This window comes from Micromesistius poutassou, assembly GCF_964030765.1.
Source record: "Micromesistius poutassou genome assembly, chromosome: 1".
NCBI lineage: Eukaryota > Metazoa > Chordata > Actinopteri > Gadiformes > Gadidae > Micromesistius > Micromesistius poutassou.
The window spans coordinates 30,031,865-30,050,075 of NC_140271.1; the positions used below are offsets into that span (position 1 = coordinate 30,031,865).

The 18,211-nt window shown below is 48.9% G+C and overlaps 1 protein-coding gene and 1 non-coding gene across 2 annotated transcripts in view; one reads left to right on the forward strand and one right to left on the reverse strand.

Moving 5' to 3' along the window:
- LOC311403690 (uncharacterized protein) overlaps positions 1-14,959 on the reverse strand; it is a gene marked incomplete at both ends in the record, with an annotated part of 35,360 nt that extends 20,401 nt beyond the window's left edge. Inside the window, 2 exons of the mRNA XM_084488832.1 lie at positions 14,689-14,841; positions 14,956-14,959. Coding sequence (XP_084344958.1) covers positions 14,689-14,841; positions 14,956-14,959 — 157 coding nt within the window. The remainder of the gene's footprint in view (positions 1-14,688; positions 14,842-14,955) is intronic.
- LOC311392944 (5S ribosomal RNA) lies at positions 26-144 on the forward strand. The gene has a single exon (XR_014659007.1). It is a non-coding gene; the product is annotated as a 5S ribosomal RNA (ribosomal RNA).
- Positions 14,960-18,211: the final 3,252 nt, after the last annotated feature.

An 18,211-nucleotide genomic window follows, 5' to 3' on the forward strand; every position in this document is an offset into this window, starting at 1 on the left:
GTCCTGTCTGGTGCCAGGAGCAATTGCTTACGGCCACACCACCGTGAACACGCCCGATCTCGTCTGATCTCAGAAGCTAAGCACGGTCGGGCCTGGTTAGTGCTTGGATGGGAGACCGCCTGGGAATACCAGGTGCTGTAAGCTATTTTCATATGGGGTAAAAAAATTACAACTTGGAACTTACAACTGGGAACTTACGACTGGTACGGAACAACTGGGAACTTACGACTGGTAGGGAACAACTGGGAACTTACAACTGGAACGGAACAACTGGGAAATTACAACTGGAAACTTACAACTGGGAACTTACAACTGGGACGGAACAACAGGGAACTTACGACTGGGAAATTACGACTGGGAACTTACAACTGGAACGGAACAACTGGGAAATTACGACTGGGAACTTACAACTGGGACGGAACAACTTACGACTGGGAAATTACGACTGGGAACGTACAACTGGTATGGAACAACTGGCAACGGAACAACTGGGAAATTACAACTGGGAACTTACAACTAGAACGGAACGACTGGGAAATTACAACTTGGAACTTACAACTGGGAACTTACGACTGGTACGGAACAACTGGGAACTTACAACTGGAACGGAACAACTGGGAACTTACAACTGGGACGGAAAAACTTACGACTGGGAAATTACGACTGGGAACTTACAACTGGGATGGAACAACTGGGAAATTACGACTGGGAACTTACAACTGGGACGGAACAACTTACGACTGGGAAATTACGACTGGGAACTAACAACTGGGATGGAACAACTGGGAACTTACAATTGGAACGGATCAACTGGGAACTTACGACTGGAACGGAACGACTGGGAACTTACAACTGGAACGGAACAACTGGGAAATTACGACTGGGAACTTACAACTGGAACGGAACAACTGGGAAATTACGACTGGGAACTTACAACTGGGACGGAACAACTGGGACCTTACGACTGGGACGGAACAACTGGGAAATTACAACTTGGAACTTACAACTGGGAACTTACTACTGGTACGGAACAACTGGGAACTTACAACTGGGACGGAACGACTTACGACTGGGAAATTACGACTGGGAACATACAATTGGAACGGAACAACTGGGAACTTACGACTGGGAAATTACGACTGGGAACTTACAACTGGGACGGAACAACTTACGACTGGGAAATTACGACTGGGAACTTACAATTGGAACGGAACAACTGGGAACTTACGACTGGGAACTTACAACTGGAACGGAACAACTGGGAAATTACGACTGGGAACTTACAACTGGGAAGGAACAACTGGGAACTTACGACTGGGACGGAACAACTGGGAAATTACGACTGGGAACTTACTACTGGTACGGAACAACTGGGAACTTACGACTGGTACGGAACAACTGGGAACTTACAACTGGAACGGAACAACTGGGAAATTACAACTGGGAACTTACAACTGGAACGGAACGACTGGGAAATTACAACTTGGAACTTACAACTGGGAACTTACGACTGGTACGGAACAACTGGGAACTTACAACTGGGAACTTACGACTGGTAAGGAACAACTGGGAACTTACAACTGGAACGGAACAACTTATGACTGGGAAATTACAACTGGGAACTTACAACTGGAACGGAACAACTGGGAACTTACGACTGGGAACTTACAACTGGGACGGAACAACTGGGAACTTACAACTGGAACGGAACAACTGGGAAATTACGACTGGGAACTTACAACTGGAACGGAACAACTGGGCTCTTACGACTGGGAAATTACGACTGGGAACTTACAACTGGGACGGAACAACTGGGAACTTACAACCGGAACGGAACGACTGGGAAATTACAACTTGGAACTTACAACTGGGAACTTACTACTGGGAACTTACAACTGGGACGGAACAACTGGGAACTTACGACTGGTACGGAACAACTGGGAACTTACGACTGGGAACTTACGACTGGGAACTTACAACTGGGAACCTACAACTGGAACGGAACAACTGGGAACTTACAACTGGGATGGAACAACTGACTTACGACTGGAACTGAACTGGAAACTTACAACTGGGACGGAACAACTTGGAACTTACAACTGGGACGGAACAACTGGGAACTTACAACTGGGAACTTACAACTGGGACGGAACAACTAGGAACTTACGACTGGGAACTTACAACTGGGACGGAACAACTGGGAACTTACGACTGGGAACTTACGACTGGGAACTTACAACTGGGAACCTACAACTGGAACGGAACAACTGGTTACTTACAACTGGGAAACTACAACTGGAACGGAACAACTGGGAACTTACAACTGGGAACTTACAACTGGGACGGAACAAATGGGAACTTACGACTGGGAACTTATGACTGGGAACTTACAACTGGGACGGAACAACTTACGACTGGGAAATTACGACTGGGAACTTACAATTGGAACGGAACAACTGGGAACTTACGACTGGGAAATTACGACTGGGAACTTACAACTGGAATGGAACAACTGGGAAATTACGACTGGGAACTTACAACTGGGACGGAACAACTGGGAACTTACGACTGGGACGGAACAACTGGGAAATTACAACTTGGAACTTACAACTGGGAACTTACTACTGGTACGGAACAACTGGGAACTTACAACTGGGACGGAACAAATTACGACTGGGAACATACAATTGGAACGGAACAACTGGGAACTTACGACTGGGAAATTACGACTGGGAACTTACAACTGGGACGGAACAACTTACGACTGGGAAATTACGACTGGGAACTTACAATTGGAACGGAACAACTGGGAACTTACGACTGGGAAATTACGACTGGGATCTTACAACTGGAACGGAACAAATGGGAAATTACGACTGGGAACTTACAACTGGGACGGAACAACTGGGAACTTACAACTGGAACGGAACAACTGGGAAATTACATCTGGGAACTTACAACTGGGACGGAACAACTGGGAAATTACGAGTGGGAACTTACAACTGGGACGGAACAACTTACGACTGGGAAATTACGACTGGGAACTTACAACTGGGATGGAGCAACTGGGAACTTACAACTGGAACGGAACAACTGGGAAATTACAACTGGGAACTTACAACTGGAACGGAACGACTAGGAAATTACAACTTGGAACTTACAACTGGGAACTTACGACTGGTACGGAACAACTGGGAACTTACAACTGGAACGGAACAACTGGGAACTTACAACTGGGACGGAACAACTTACGACTGGGAAATTACGACTGGGAACTTACAACTGGGATGGAACAACTGGGAAATTACGACTGGGAACTTACAACTGAGACGGAACAACTTACGACTGGGAAATTACGACTGGGAACTTACAACTGGGATGGAACAACTGGGAACTTACAATTGGAACGGAACAACTGGGAACTTTTAACTGGAACGGAACGACTGGGAACTTACAACTGGAACGGAACAACTGGGAAATTATGACTGGGAAATTACGACTGGGAACTTACAACTGGAACGGAACAACTGGGAAATTACAACTGGGAACTTACAACTGGAACGGAACAACTGGGAACTTACAACTGGGAACTTACAACTGGAACGGAACAACTGGTAACTTACAACTGGGACGGAACAACTGGGAACTTACAACTGGGACGGAACAACTGGGACGGAACAACTTACGACTGGGAAATTACGACTGGGAACTTACAATTGGAACGGAACAACTGGGAACTTACGACTGGGAAATTACGACTGGGAACTTACAACTGGGAGGGAACAACTTACGACTGGGAAATTACAATTGGAACGGAACAACTGGGAACTTACGACTGGGAAATTACAACTGGAACGGAACAACTGGGAAATTACGACTGGGAACTTACAACTGGGACGGAACAACTGGGAACTTACGACTGGGACGGAACAACTGGGAAATTACAACTTGGAACTTACAACTGGGAACTTACTACTGGTACGGAACAACTTGGAACTTACAACTGGAACGGAACAACTGGGAAATTACAACTGGGAACTTACAACTGGAACGGAACGACTGGGAAATTACAACTTGGAACTCACAACTGGGAACTTACGACTGGTACGGAACAACTGGGAACTCACAACTGGAACGGAACAACTGGGAAATTACAACTGGGAACTTACAACTGGAACAGAACAACTGGGAAATTACGACTGGGAACTTACAACTGGGACGGAACAACTGGGAAATTACAACTGGGAACTTACAACTGGAACGGAACGACTGGGAAATTACAACTTGGAACTCACAACTGGGAACTTACGACTGGTACGGAACAACTGGGAACTTACAACTGGAACGGAACAACTGGGAAATTACAACTGGGAACTTACAACTGGAACAGAACAACTGGGAAATTACAACTTGGAACTTACAACTGGGAACTTACTACTGGTACGGAACAACTGGGAACTTACGACTGGTACGGAACAACTGGGAACTTACAACTGGAACGGAACAACTGGGAAATTACAACTGGGAACTTACAACTGGAACGGAACGACTGGGAACTTACGACTGGGAACTTACGACTGGGAACTTACAACTGGGAACCTACAACTGGAACGGAACAACTGGGAAATTACGACTGGGAACTTACAACTGGGACGGAACAACTGGGAACTTACAACTGGGACGGAACAACTTATGACTGGGAAATTACAACTTGGAACTTAGAACTGGGAACTTACGACTGGGAAATTACAACTGGGAACTTACAACTGGAACGGAACAACTGGGAACTTACGACTTGGAACTTACAACTGGGACGGAACAACTGGGACCTTACGACTGGGAACTTACAACTGGGACGGACCAACTGGGAACTTACAACTGGAACGGAACAACTGGGAAATTACGACTGGGAACTTACAACTGGAACGGAACAACTGGGATCTTACGACTGGGAAATTACGACTGGGAACTTACAACTGGGACGGAACAACTGGGAACTTACAACCGGAACGGAACGACTGGGAAATTACAACTTGGAACTTACAACTGGGAACTTACGACTGGGAAATTACGACTGGGAACTTACAACTGGGACGGAACAACTTACGACTGGGAAATTACGACTGGGAACTTACAATTGGAACGGAACAACTGGGAACTTACGACTGGGAAATTACAACTGGAACGGAGCAACTGGGAAATTACGACTGGGAACTTACAACTGGGACGGACCAACTGGGAACTTACGACTGGGACGGAACAACTGGGAAATTACAACTTGGAACTTACAACTGGGAACTTACTACTGGTACGGAACAACTGGGAACTTACAACTGGGAACTTACGACTGGTACGGAACAACTGGGAACTTACAACTGGAACGGAACAACTGGGAAATTACAACTGGGAACTTACAACTGGAACGGAACGACTGGGAAATTACAACTTGGAACTTACAACTGGGAACTTACGACTGGTACGGAACAACTGGGAACTTACAACTGGAACGGAACAACTGGGAAATTACAACTGGGAACTTACAACTGGAACGGAACAACTGGGACGGAACAACAGGGAACTTACGACTGGGAAATTACGACTGGGAACTTACAACTGGGAAATTACGACTGGGAACTTACAACTGGGACGGAACAACTTACGACTGGGAAATTACGACTGGGAACTTACAACTGGGATGGAACAACTGGGAACTTACAATTGGAACGGAACAACTGGGAACTTACGACTGGAACGGAACGACTGGGAACTTACAACTGGAACGGAACAACTGGGAAATTACAACTGGGAACTTACAACTGGAACGGAACAACTGGTAAATTACAACTGGGAACTTACAACTGGAATGGAACGACTGGGAAATTACAACTTGGAACTTACAACTGGGAACTTACGACTGGGAACTTACAACTGGGATGGAACAACTGGGAACTTACAATTGGAACGGAACAACTGGGAACTTACGACTGGGAAATTACAACTGGGAACTTACAACTGGAACGGAACAACTGGGAACTTACGACTGGGAACTTACAACTGGGAACTAACAACTGGGACGGAACAACTGGGAACTTACAACTGGGACGGAACAACTTACGACTGGGAACTTACAATTGGAACGGAACAACTGGGAACTTACGACTGGGAAATTACGACTGGGAACTTACGACTGGGAAATTACGACTGGGAACTTACAATTGGAACGGAACAACTGGGAACTTACGACTGGGAACTTACAACTGGGACGGAACAACTGGGAACTTACGACTGGGACGGAACAACTGGGAAATTACAACTTGGAACTTACAACTGGGAACTTACTACTGGTACGGAACAACTGGGAACTTACAACTGGGAACTTGCGACTGGTACGGAACAACTGGGAACTTACAACTGGAACGGAACAACTGGGAAATTACAACTGGGAACTTAGAACTGGAACGGAACGACTGGGAACTTACGACTGGGAACTTACGACTGGGAACTTACAACTGGGAACCTACAACTGGAACGGAACAACTGGGAAATTACGACTGGGAACTTACAACTGGGAAGGAACAACTGGGAACTTACAACTGGAACGGAACAACTGGGAAATTACGACTGGGAACTTACAACTGGAACGGAACAACTGGGATCTTACGACTGGGAAATTACGACTGGGAACTTACAACTGGGACGGAACAACTGGGAACTTACAACTGGGAACTTACAACCGGAACGGAATGACTGGGAAATTACAACTTGGAACTTACAACTGGGACGGAACAACTTGGAACTTACAACTGGGAACTTACGACTGGTACGGAACAACTGGGAACTTACGACTGGGAACTTACGACTGGGAACTTATAACTGGGAACCTACAACTGGAACGGAACGATTGGGAAATTACGACTGGGAACTTACAACTGGGACGGAACAACTGACTTACGACTGGAACGGAACAACTGGAAACTTACAACTGGGACGGAACAACTTGGAACTTACAACTGGGACGGAACAACTGGGAACTTACAACTGGGAACTTACAACTGGGAACTTACAACTGGGAACTTACAACTGGGATGGAACAACTGGGAACTTACAACTGGGACGGAACAACTTGGAACTTACAACTGGGAACTTACGACTGTTACGGAACAACTGGGAACTTACGACTGGGAACTTACGACTGGGAACTTACGACTGGGAACTTACAACTGGGAACCTACAACTGGAACGGAACAACTGGGAACTTACAACTGGGAACTTACAACTGGGACGGAACAACTGACTTAAAACTGGGACGGAACAACTGGGAACTTACGACTGGGAACTTACAACTGGGAACCTACAACTGGGACGGAACAACTGGGAACTTACAACTGGGACGGAACAACTGGGAACTTACAACTGGGACGGAACAACTGGGAACTTACAACTGGAACGGAACAACTGGGAACTTACGACTGGGAAATTACGACTGGGAACTTACGACTGGAACGGAACAACTGGGAACTTACAACTGGGAAATTACGACTGGGAACTTACAACTGGAACGGAACAACTGGGAACTTACGACTGGGAAATTACGACTGGGAACTTACAACTGGGACGGAACAACTGGGAACTTACAACTGGGAACTTACGACTGGTACGGAACAACTGGGAACTTACGACTGGGAACTTACGACTGGGAACTTACAACTGGGAACCTACAACTGGAATGGAACAACTGGGAACTTACAACTTGGAACTTACAACTGGGACGGAACAACTGACTTACGACTGGTACGGAACAACTGGGAACTTACGACTGGGAACTTACGACTGGGAACTTACAACTGGGAACCTACAACTGGAACGGAACAACTGGTTACTTACAACTGGGAACCTACAACTGGAACGGAACAACTGGGAACTTACAACTGGGAACTTATGACTGGGAACTTACAACTGGGACAGAACAACTTACGACTGGGAAATTACGACTGGGAACTTACAATTGGAACGGAACAACTGGGAACTTACGACTGGGAAATTACGACTGGGAACTTACAACTGGAACGGAACAACTGGGAAATTACGACTGGGAACTTACAACTGGGACGGAACAACTGGGAACTTACGACTGGGATGGAACAACTGGGAAATTACAACTTGGAACTTACAACTGGGAACTTACTACTGGTACGGAACAACTGGGAACTTACAACTGGGACGGAACAACTTACGACTGGGAAATTACGACTGGGAACATGCAATTGGAACGGAACAACTGGGAACTTACGACTGGGAAATTACGACTGGGAACTTACAACTGGGACGGAACAACTTACGACTGGGAAATTACGACTGGGAACTTACAACTGGAACGGAACAACTGGGAACTAACGACTGGGAAATTACGACTGGGAACTTACAACTGGGACGGAACAACTGGGAAATTACGACTGGGAACTTACAACTGGGACGGAACAACTGGGAACTTACGACTGGGACGGAACAACTGGGAACTTACGACTGTGAACTTACAACTGGAACGGAACGACTGGGAAATTTCAACTTGGAACTTACAACTGGGAACTTACGACTGGTACGGAACAACTGGGAACTTACAACTGGGATCTTACAACTGGAACGGAACAACTGGGAACTTACGACTGGGAAATTACGACTGGGAACTTACAACTGGGACGGAACAACTGGGAACTTACTTTCACAATTGGTCAGTACAGTCAGAAAATGGGACTCAACCAACGCCGTGTTATTTGTGACTGTACGTTGAAGGGCGTGTCCGTGGCGTGCCGTCAAAGTTGGCCCTTTTGAATTCCGTCGTCTTATTTTCGCTTTTTTCTCCTTGTATTTGAATAAATACCCAGCTCCTCCTATGTTCAACGTGTTTGCGATGATCCCATTAACTACGGTCCCCACTGTTGGCTACTGTATAGTGTAATTTAGCATAATAGTAGTAGTAATCTAGGGGTTATAATGGCTTTTAGCCTGGGGTTTAAAGCAACTGGAAACTTACAACTGGGAAATTACAACTGGGAACTTACAACTGGGACGGAACAACTGGGAACTTACAACTGGGACGGAACAACTGGGACGGAACAACTGGGAACTTACGACTGGGAACTTACAACTGGGACGGAACAACTTGGAACTTACAACTGGGACGGAACAACTGGGAACTTACGACTGGTACGGAACAACTGGGAACTTACAAGTGGGAAATTACAACTGGGACGGAACAACTGGGAACTTACAACTGGGACGGAACAACTGGGACGGAACTACTGGGAACTTACAACTGGGACGGAACAACTGGGAACTTACGACTGGTATGGAACAACTGGAACGGAACAACTGGGAACTTACAAGTGGGAAGTAGTCTGGGAAATCTACATTTTTTATTCTCAACAATGTTAAGGAGGATCTTCCTCCCTCTCCTCACTGGAGAAGCCGCCACTGATATATATATAGACATTGTCCAAGATAGACTGAAGCCTGGACAGCATCCTCCTCTCTGCCACCGTCGTCAGGGTGTCCAGCTCCTCCCCCACAACATCACCAGCCCTCCTGATCAGTTTGTTTAGTCTGTTTGTGTCTGCGCGTCGCAGACACAAACAGACTTACAGAACAACAACAACAACAACAACAACTTACCCCCGATAAGTTGTTGACCGGGGGGGGGGGGGGGCAGGGGCTTACGGGCTAGCGGAGTTCTTGACGGGGGGGGGTGGGCGATTACGGGCTGGCGGAGTTGTTGACGGGGGGGGGGGGGTATGATCGATAATAGAAAATGCGCAGATTTATTTTTTCTTGTGCTCGTGCCGCCCCCCCTGTAATGCCGCCCTGGGCGGCTGCCCGCTTCGCCCGTACCTAAAACCGACCTGACCTTAGGTAACATTAGCTGGCCTGCTCACGTTAACTTATTCCGTAAAATCCAGGCTCAACTCCACAGCCACAGCTGACGCCAATGTTTACACTGGGAAAATCAACCGGCACGCAATGAATTTTGGGCTACCTTGGGCTGCGATGGATCCAGCCGTTGGATCCTCCAAACGGAGGAAAAGATGGCTGCATCAGAGCCCATCTATGGAGAGCCTTGGCACTCTCTATTGAGCCCCATTGTATCGAATTTGGTCGCAGTTCCATTAGAATTCCACTGGGGGTGATCACATGAGTGCAGATTGAATGGGGGTCTATGGGGCTAGATGGCTAAATGTATCTCTTTCACCTGCTTGTCGTTGAAATATTGCAGATAGTATTGTAGATTCCACAAGTTCAATATAGATTATAGTTAAAAAGTCGAATGAATGAGTACTTATGTCCTTTCGATTTCTTACAGTTTGGGTTGTTGTTGGCCGTACACGCTAGCATGCTAATGCTAATGAATGCTGATTGGTCAGGGACAGACTTGTGACTGATTACGACCAGAGACCCCTCTTGATGGCATCTGAAGCTGAAGCAGAATCAGAAATATTATCTTAAGGAGGACTTTCCGTCAAAGTTAATTGTTATATATTATATGTATATAGATAATGTAACATATTTCAGCCATAATATTCTCCCATAGCCACAATACTGAGTAAACATAACATAAGCAGGCACAACCAGCTGATCATACATAGATGAAGGGGGCGGGCTTTTAAAGCCACAGAACACGCCCACCTCTACCTGCCTATTTAACTCGGACTCCGCCATTTTAGAATCAGAATCTCTTGGGCGGCGTATCGATTAGATGTAAAGCTTAGAGATGCTCCATGCGTGTTATATACGATCCCTCTCCTTTTGTTTCATAGACGATATACAATAGACCAATAACCTTAACCAAATAAAGTGAGTTAAAAGCGATCCTGTCTCGGCGGCCTTTCCTGGACTAAAATATCATAACAATTTGGTGATCCTGACGTGATTCCTCCAAGGAAGGCGGACCTGGACTGACCGAGCCGATCGAACACGAGGATCTGATTTTCCCTGCCACGGGCCCATAAAATAAAGGTAAGCAGAGCCTATTGTCGAAAAGACTAAATCTGTATACGTTAGTTATAGGAACTTTAATAATAATAATAATAATACATTTTATTTGGAAGCGCTTTTCAGTCACTCAAAGACACTTTACAGACGAAGATGAAAAATAAGTAATTAAAATACATTTAAAAATACAGAAACACATAGAAGAAAATGCAGAAAAGTAGATACATTGTAAATAAAACAGCACAATACAACAGTCAGACAGAACAAAAACAAAATTAGGAAAGTAGTGGTTAAGAATTATAGGCAGAATGGAACAGGTGTGTTTTGAGTAGTGATTTGAATAGTATGAGGTCATTGCAGTCACGGATGTGTTTGGGGAGGGAATTCCAGAGGGTGGGGGCAGCAACGGAGAAGGCTCTGTCTCCCCAGGTTCTGTGCTTGGTTTTAGGGACAGTGAGGAGGTTGGCATCAGAGGAGCGGAGGTGACGGGGAGGGGTGTAGTGGTGGAGCAGGTCAGTGAGGTAGGAGGGGGCCTGGTTGTGGAGGGCTTTGTGGGTGAGAAGGAGGAGTTTGAATTGAATACGCTGAGGGACGGGGAGCCAGTGGAGGTTCTGGAGGACAGGGGTGATATGATCGCGTGAACGGGTATGAGTGAGAAGACGGGCGGCGGAGTTTTGAATGTATTGGAGTTTATGGATTACCGATTTACCGATTACCGGTTACCGGTTTATCGAATGCTGGGGGGTCTGCTGGTCTGCTGGAGGCATGGAGGCCGGGACTGGGGGTGTGGAACGTTGTAGGGGGAGGCCTGGTCCGTGCCTGCCTAATCCTAACCCTGGCCCAGTACGGGTCCCGGTCCTGGTCCCCTGGGGCCTGGACCTGGGGGCCCTGTGTGGAGGTGGTGCTGGGGGGTCTGCTGGAGGCATGGAGGTCGGGACTGGGGGTGTGGAACGTTGTAGGGGGAGGCCTGGTCAGTGCCTGCCTAACCCTAACCCTGGCCCAGTACGGGTCCCGGTCCTGGTCCCCTGGGGCCTGGACCTGGGGGCCCTCATGTGGGGGTGTTGCTGGGGGGTCTGCTGGAGGCATGGATGCCGGGACTGGGGGTGTGGAACGTTGTAGGGGGAGGCCTGGTCCGTGCCTGCCTAACCCTAACCCTGGCCCAGTACGGGCCCTCATGTGGGGGTGTTGCTGGGGGGTCTGCTGGAGGCATGGAGGCCGGGACTGGGGGTGTGGAACGTTGTAGGGGGAGGCCTGGTCCGTGTGTGTCTGGGTCTGGGGGCTGGCCCAGTACGGGTCACGGTCCTGGTCCCCTGGGACCTGGACCTGGGGGCCCTCATGTGGGGGTGTTGCTGGGGGGTCTGCTGGAGGCATGGAGGCCGGGACTGGGGGTGTGGAACGTTGTAGGGGGAGGCCTGGTCCGTGCCTGCCTAACCCTAATCCTGGCCCAGTACGGGTCCCGGTCCTGGTCCCCTGGGGCCTGGACCTGGTGGCCCTCATGTGGGGGTGTTGCTGGGGGGTCTGCTGGAGGCATGGAGGCTGGGATTGGGGGTGTTGAACTTTGTAGGGGGAGGCCTGGTCCGTGCCTGCCTAACCCTAACCCTGGCCCAGTACGGGTCCCGGTCCTGGTCCCCTGGGGCCTGGACCTGGGGGCCCTCATGTGGGGGTGTTGCTGTGGGGTCTGCTGGAGGCATGGAGGCCGGGACTGGGGGTGTGGAACGTTGTAGGGGGAGGCCTGGTCCGTGTGTGTCTGGGTCTGGGGGCTGGCCAAGTACGGGTCACGGTCCTGGTCTCCTGGGGCCTGGACCTGGGGGCCCTGTGTGGAGGTGGTGCTGGGGGGTCTGCTGGAGGCATGGAGGTCGGGACTGGGGGTGTGGAACGTTGTAGGGGGAGGCCTGGTCCGTGTGTGTCTGGGTCTGGGGGCTGGCCCAGTACGGGTCCCGGTCCTGGTCCCCTGGGGCCTGGACCTGGGGGCCCTCATGTGGGGGTGTTGCTGGGGGGTCTGCTGGAGGCATGGAGGCCGGGACTGGGGGTGTGGAACGTTGTAGGGGGAGGCCTGGTCCGTGCCTGCCTAACCCTAACCCTGGCCCAGTACGGGTCCCGGTCCTGGTCCCCTGGGGCCTGGACCTGGGGGCCCTCATGTGGGGGTGTTTCTGGGGGGTCTGCTGGAGGCATGGAGGCCGGGACTGGGGGTGTGGAACGTTGTAGGGGGAGGCCTGGTCCGTGTGTGTCTGGGTCTGGGGGCTGGCCAAGTACGGGTCACGGTCCTGGTCTCCTGGGGCCTGGACCTGGGGGCCCTGTGTGGAGGTGGTGCTGGGGGGTCTGCTGGAGGCATGGAGGTCGGGACTGGGGGTGTGGAACGTTGTAGGGGGAGGCCTGGTCCGTGTGTGTCTGGGTCTGGGTGCTGGCCCAGTACGGGTCACGGTCCTGGTCCCCTGGGGCCTGGACCTGGGGGCCCTCATGTGGGGGTGTTGCTGGGGGGTCTGCTGGAGGCATGGAGGCCGGGACTGGGGGTGTGGAACGTTGTAGGGGGAGGTGTTACAGCCACCGCTGTTTGTGTGTAACCAATGTTTGCAGTGGTATGCTAATCAGGCGGTTCCCTGCTGAGGAACTGGCCTGGCCAGCCCCGCCCATTTCCTGGTGGCCGCCCAGTGGATCAGCATTCCTTCACCTCCCTCATTCCCGGTACCAGTGATACGGATTGGCTCAGCGCTCCACCGGTTCCTCCATTCCAGAAGCTACCAGCAAGACGCTCCCCCTTCAACTAGGCTGCAGGGCTGCTGCTCAGGGCAGCTCTCATTCCGATGATCAGCTTGCCTCGTTGCCACATCTTGTGATTGGGTTGACTGTTTGAGTAAGATTGTGTTAGCTGTGCTATTACTCAATAGACTTTGTGTTGTTTTGTGACCTCCTTTCAGGAACTGGGCAAGGATTTACTTTTGCTGCTGATTATGTTTGCACACCTGTAGTCAATTTGTGTTAGCCTCACTAGGTTTAGGGGTGCTGTGCTCTTTGTGTTTGGTTTTCAGTAACAAGAGGGATTTTTGTTTCATGCTTTTGTTTTACTTGTTAGTCCCAAATCTGGGTTTTGGTTATATTGTTTTGGATGATTTACACAGCACCCACTTGCCCGTTTCTGATTATTGAAATCCTTGGTTAAACTTATTTCAAATAAATAACCCTAATTTACCAAAAAAACAACTGGTTTATGTTGCTTCCCTTTCCCCTTCCGAGCCGGGTTGTAACATAAATGGGGGCTCGTCCGGGATAACTATCCGTTAAAGGATTGATCCCATACCTGGGGTTGTTGTTTGACTCAGAGATTGCTTGATGGTGTGCAGCTGGTTGGTTAGGCACCATTGCTGAGGAGTTTGATTTAGATAACCTTTTAGCCAACCCTTCCCTTACTCAATTAAACAGGTGTCGTAAGGATGAGTTGGTCCAAATTGCCAATCACTTCAGGATTCCATTTTCTAAACAGATACTCAAAAGGGACCTTAAAGCCTTAATTGTTGGTGATCTGGTGGAACAGGGAGTTATTGTGTTGCCAGTGCAAGATGAGCTCCCTGTGCTGGCCGACGGCGCCCTAACTGAAGCTGGGGGTAGCCAAAACCTTGAGGCCCAATTAGCCTCCGGGGTGGAAAGCGAGGTAGGTGGACAGGTACTAAAAACTCTGTACACGCTGCCCCGCTATGATCCATCCCCTGCCAGTCCTGGCTCCAGAGATGAGGCCCGGGTGAAAGTCCGCCTTGCCCGTCTCAGGCTGGAGTCCCAGGAAAAGGCACAGGACCGAAAGCTGAAAACGAAAGCTGGAGACAGAAGCTGAGACAGCCGTGAGGCTGCGACAGCTGGAGCTTGATGCTAAGAGGGATGTGCCCGTACAAAATGTATTCACTGGCACAGGTATGTCTTCCTCTCCCACCAGTCCACCTCGGGCTATCACATTTGATATTAGTAAACACATTGCTTTGGTACCCATGTTTCGAGAACCTGAAGTTGATTCATACTTTGGAGTATTTGAACGTCTCGCTACTGCTTTACAGTGGCCAGCTGAGGCATGGTCTCTCCTGCTTCAGTGCAAAATTCACGGGAAAGCCCAAGACGCTGTTGCTGCACTCCCTTTACAGGACAGCTTAGATTATGTCTCAGTTAAAGCTGCCATACTGCGTGCATATGAGCTGGTCCCTGAAGCCTATCGACAAAAATTCAGAAATCACAAGAAAACCCAGAGCCAGTCCCATGTTGAGTTCGCCAGGGAAAAGGGAACCCTGTTTGACAAGTGGAGTTCAACCTGTAAAGTAGATGATTTAAATTTGTTGCGTGAGTTAATCCTGATGGAGGATTTTAAAAAGTGCTTGCCGGACCGTATTGTGGTATATTTGAATGAACAAAAAGTAAATTCACTCTCTGCTGCAGCCGTATTGGCCGATGAGTATGTGCTGACTCACAAGACTGTTTTCCCATCAGTCTCCATTGAGAACCCCAATATAATCCAGCTTCGTCAGCAGGTTTGCCTAAATTTCCGCCTCCAAAGAGGGAAGAGCGGGAGTGTTTCTATTGCCATAAGCCGGGGCATCTTATCGCTAACTGTTTGACTCGTAAACGAAAGGAGCAGTCTTCCCATGGATCATCGCCTAAGGGAGTTGGGTTAATCAAGGTTGAGTCTTGCACAAACACTGAACTTGGCCACCATGAAAGTTTTGATGCCTGTTTCAAACCGTTTGTTTTTGACTGCTTTGTGTCATTAACAGGTGAGCCTGCTGATCAGCACTCTGTGTGAGTGCTGAGAGACACAGCCTGCTCCCAGTCTGTGATCCTCGCTTCAGCCTTGCCGGTCACTGAGCAGTCTGCGTGCGGTTATGGTTCTATATTACGGGGCATTGAGATGGGTTACATGCCTAAGGCGGTACATCGTATCCATATCCAGTCAAAATTAGTTTCCGGGTTTTTTCCTGTAGCCATTTCTTCGGCGTTGCCAATTTAAGGTATTGTACTGTTAATGGGTAACGACATTGCCGGGGGTAAAGTGACCCCCACACTGGAAGTGTTGGATTCCGTTCAGTGCGTGGAGTCACTACAGGTAACCCAGCCACATCCTAATCCATTTCCTGTTTGCGTAGTTACCCACGCCCAAGCGTGTAAAAATGAAGGTAACGTCTCATTGTTGGATAGTGTGCTCATGTCCGTTTTTTCCGGAGACACAGAGCTGGAGGAAGGGGCTGGGAAAGAGACTGAGATCAGCCCAGACAATGCACCCCCGGTTACCCGTGGCCGCCTGTGCGCTGCGCAGAGAGCTGATCCAACACTAAAGACCTGCTTCTCCAATGTGGTGAGTGCCGACAAAGCAAGCAGTGAAAAAGTAGCCTACTTAGTTGATAAAGAGGTCTTGGTGCGTAAATGGACCCCTTCTGTAGCTGTTGACTCTGATTGGAATGCCACTTACCAGGTAGTGGTTCCCGCCATGTACCGACAGCATGTTCTCTCTGTAGCACATGAGAGCAAGTGGGCAGGACATTTAGGGGTAGCAAAAACTTATCAACTTATCCTCAGACATTTCTTTTGGCCAGGCCTGAAATCTGACGTTGTTAAGTACTGCCGCTGTTGTCATGTTTGCCAGATCGCGGGTAAACCAAACCAAGTCATCCCCCCCACACCATTACACCCAATACCAGCGATAGGAGAGCCGTTCGAGCGTGTAATCATTGATTGTGTTGGGCCTTTACCCCGAACTAAAAATGGAAATTAATATTTGCTTACCATCATGTGCGCTGCCACCCGCTTTCCTGAAGCTATTCCCCTGCGTAAAATAACAGCCAGTGCTGTAGTGAAGGCGTTGACAAAGTTATTTTCCACCTTCGGTCTCCCTCGTGTAATCCAGACTGATCAAGGCTCAAATTTCCAGTCCAGGCTTTTCAATGAGGTGCTTGAAACTTTACATGTACGACACGTTGTGTCCAGTGCATACCACCCCGAAACTCAGGGTGCCTTGGAACGGTGGCACCAGACATTAAAATCCATGCTACGAAAGTATTGCTTGGAAACCGAGAAGGGCTGGGATGAGGGAATCCCATTTGTGGTGTTAACTGCTCGTGAGGCTGTCCAGGAATCATTAGGATTTAGTCCCGCGGAGCTCGTTTTTGGCCACACGCCCCGCGGTCCCCTTAAAACTTTACATGATAAGTTTCTGATGTCCGGCACGGCTCCTGAGAAAAATGTGTTGGACTTTTAGTTAGTTTTTAGTTAGACTTTTTGTTAGTCAGTTTCGTGAGCGTTTGCACCATGTCAATGCCTTAGCCAAAGAGTCCCTCTCAACCTCTCAGACAGTAATGAAACGCCACTACGATCGCTCTGCTGTTCCCCGGCGCTTCAAAGTGGGTGATAAGGTCTTAGCATTGCTGCCTATTCCTGGCTCCGCTCTCTCGGCCAAATTCTCCGGTCCTCATGACATTTGTGACTGTCTCAGTGACAAAGATTATGTCATTGGCACACCCGAGAGAAGGCGAAAAACACGTGTCTGTCATGTTAATATGTTAAAGCTGTACCATTGCAGGGAGGAGACTGACAGAAGTCCAGTAGACCTTAAGCCCTCCCAACCCGCTGCTAGCCCAGGCATCTCCGCGCTAATTGTAACGGATCACCCTAACCGGTCAGAAACTGACGACTTGGAGATGCAAAATTCCACCCACCAAGGTGCCCGCCTCCCAAATTCTGAGATGTTGAAATCACTGCCGTCTCAGTTATGTCACCTGACTGCTGAGCAGCAGCATGATGTAGTGGACCTTGTATACCGCTTTGCTTGTCTCTTTAATGATGTTCCGACTCGAACCACTGTCCTAAAGCATGACATTGAACTGAAAGAGCCGAAAGATCAGCGTCCTATTAAACAGCATCCCTACCGTGCTAATCAGGTGAAGCGTGAGTTAATGAAAACAGAAGTGGAATATCCCCTGCAAAACGGTCTGGCCACACCTAGCTCCAGCCCCTGGAGCTCTCCCTGTCTCGTTGAAGCCAAGTCTGATGGTTCCCCAAGGTTCATCACTGATTTCCGTAAAGTAAATGCTGTTACTATTCAGGACTCGTACCCCCTACCTCGGATGGAGGACTGTGTTGATAATTTAGGCACCGCCAAATATGTCCGCAAATTAGACCTGCTTAAGGGATATTGGCAGGTTCCTTTAACAGACCGGGCCTCCACAATAGCTGCGTTTGTTACTCCTGACCACTTTCTACA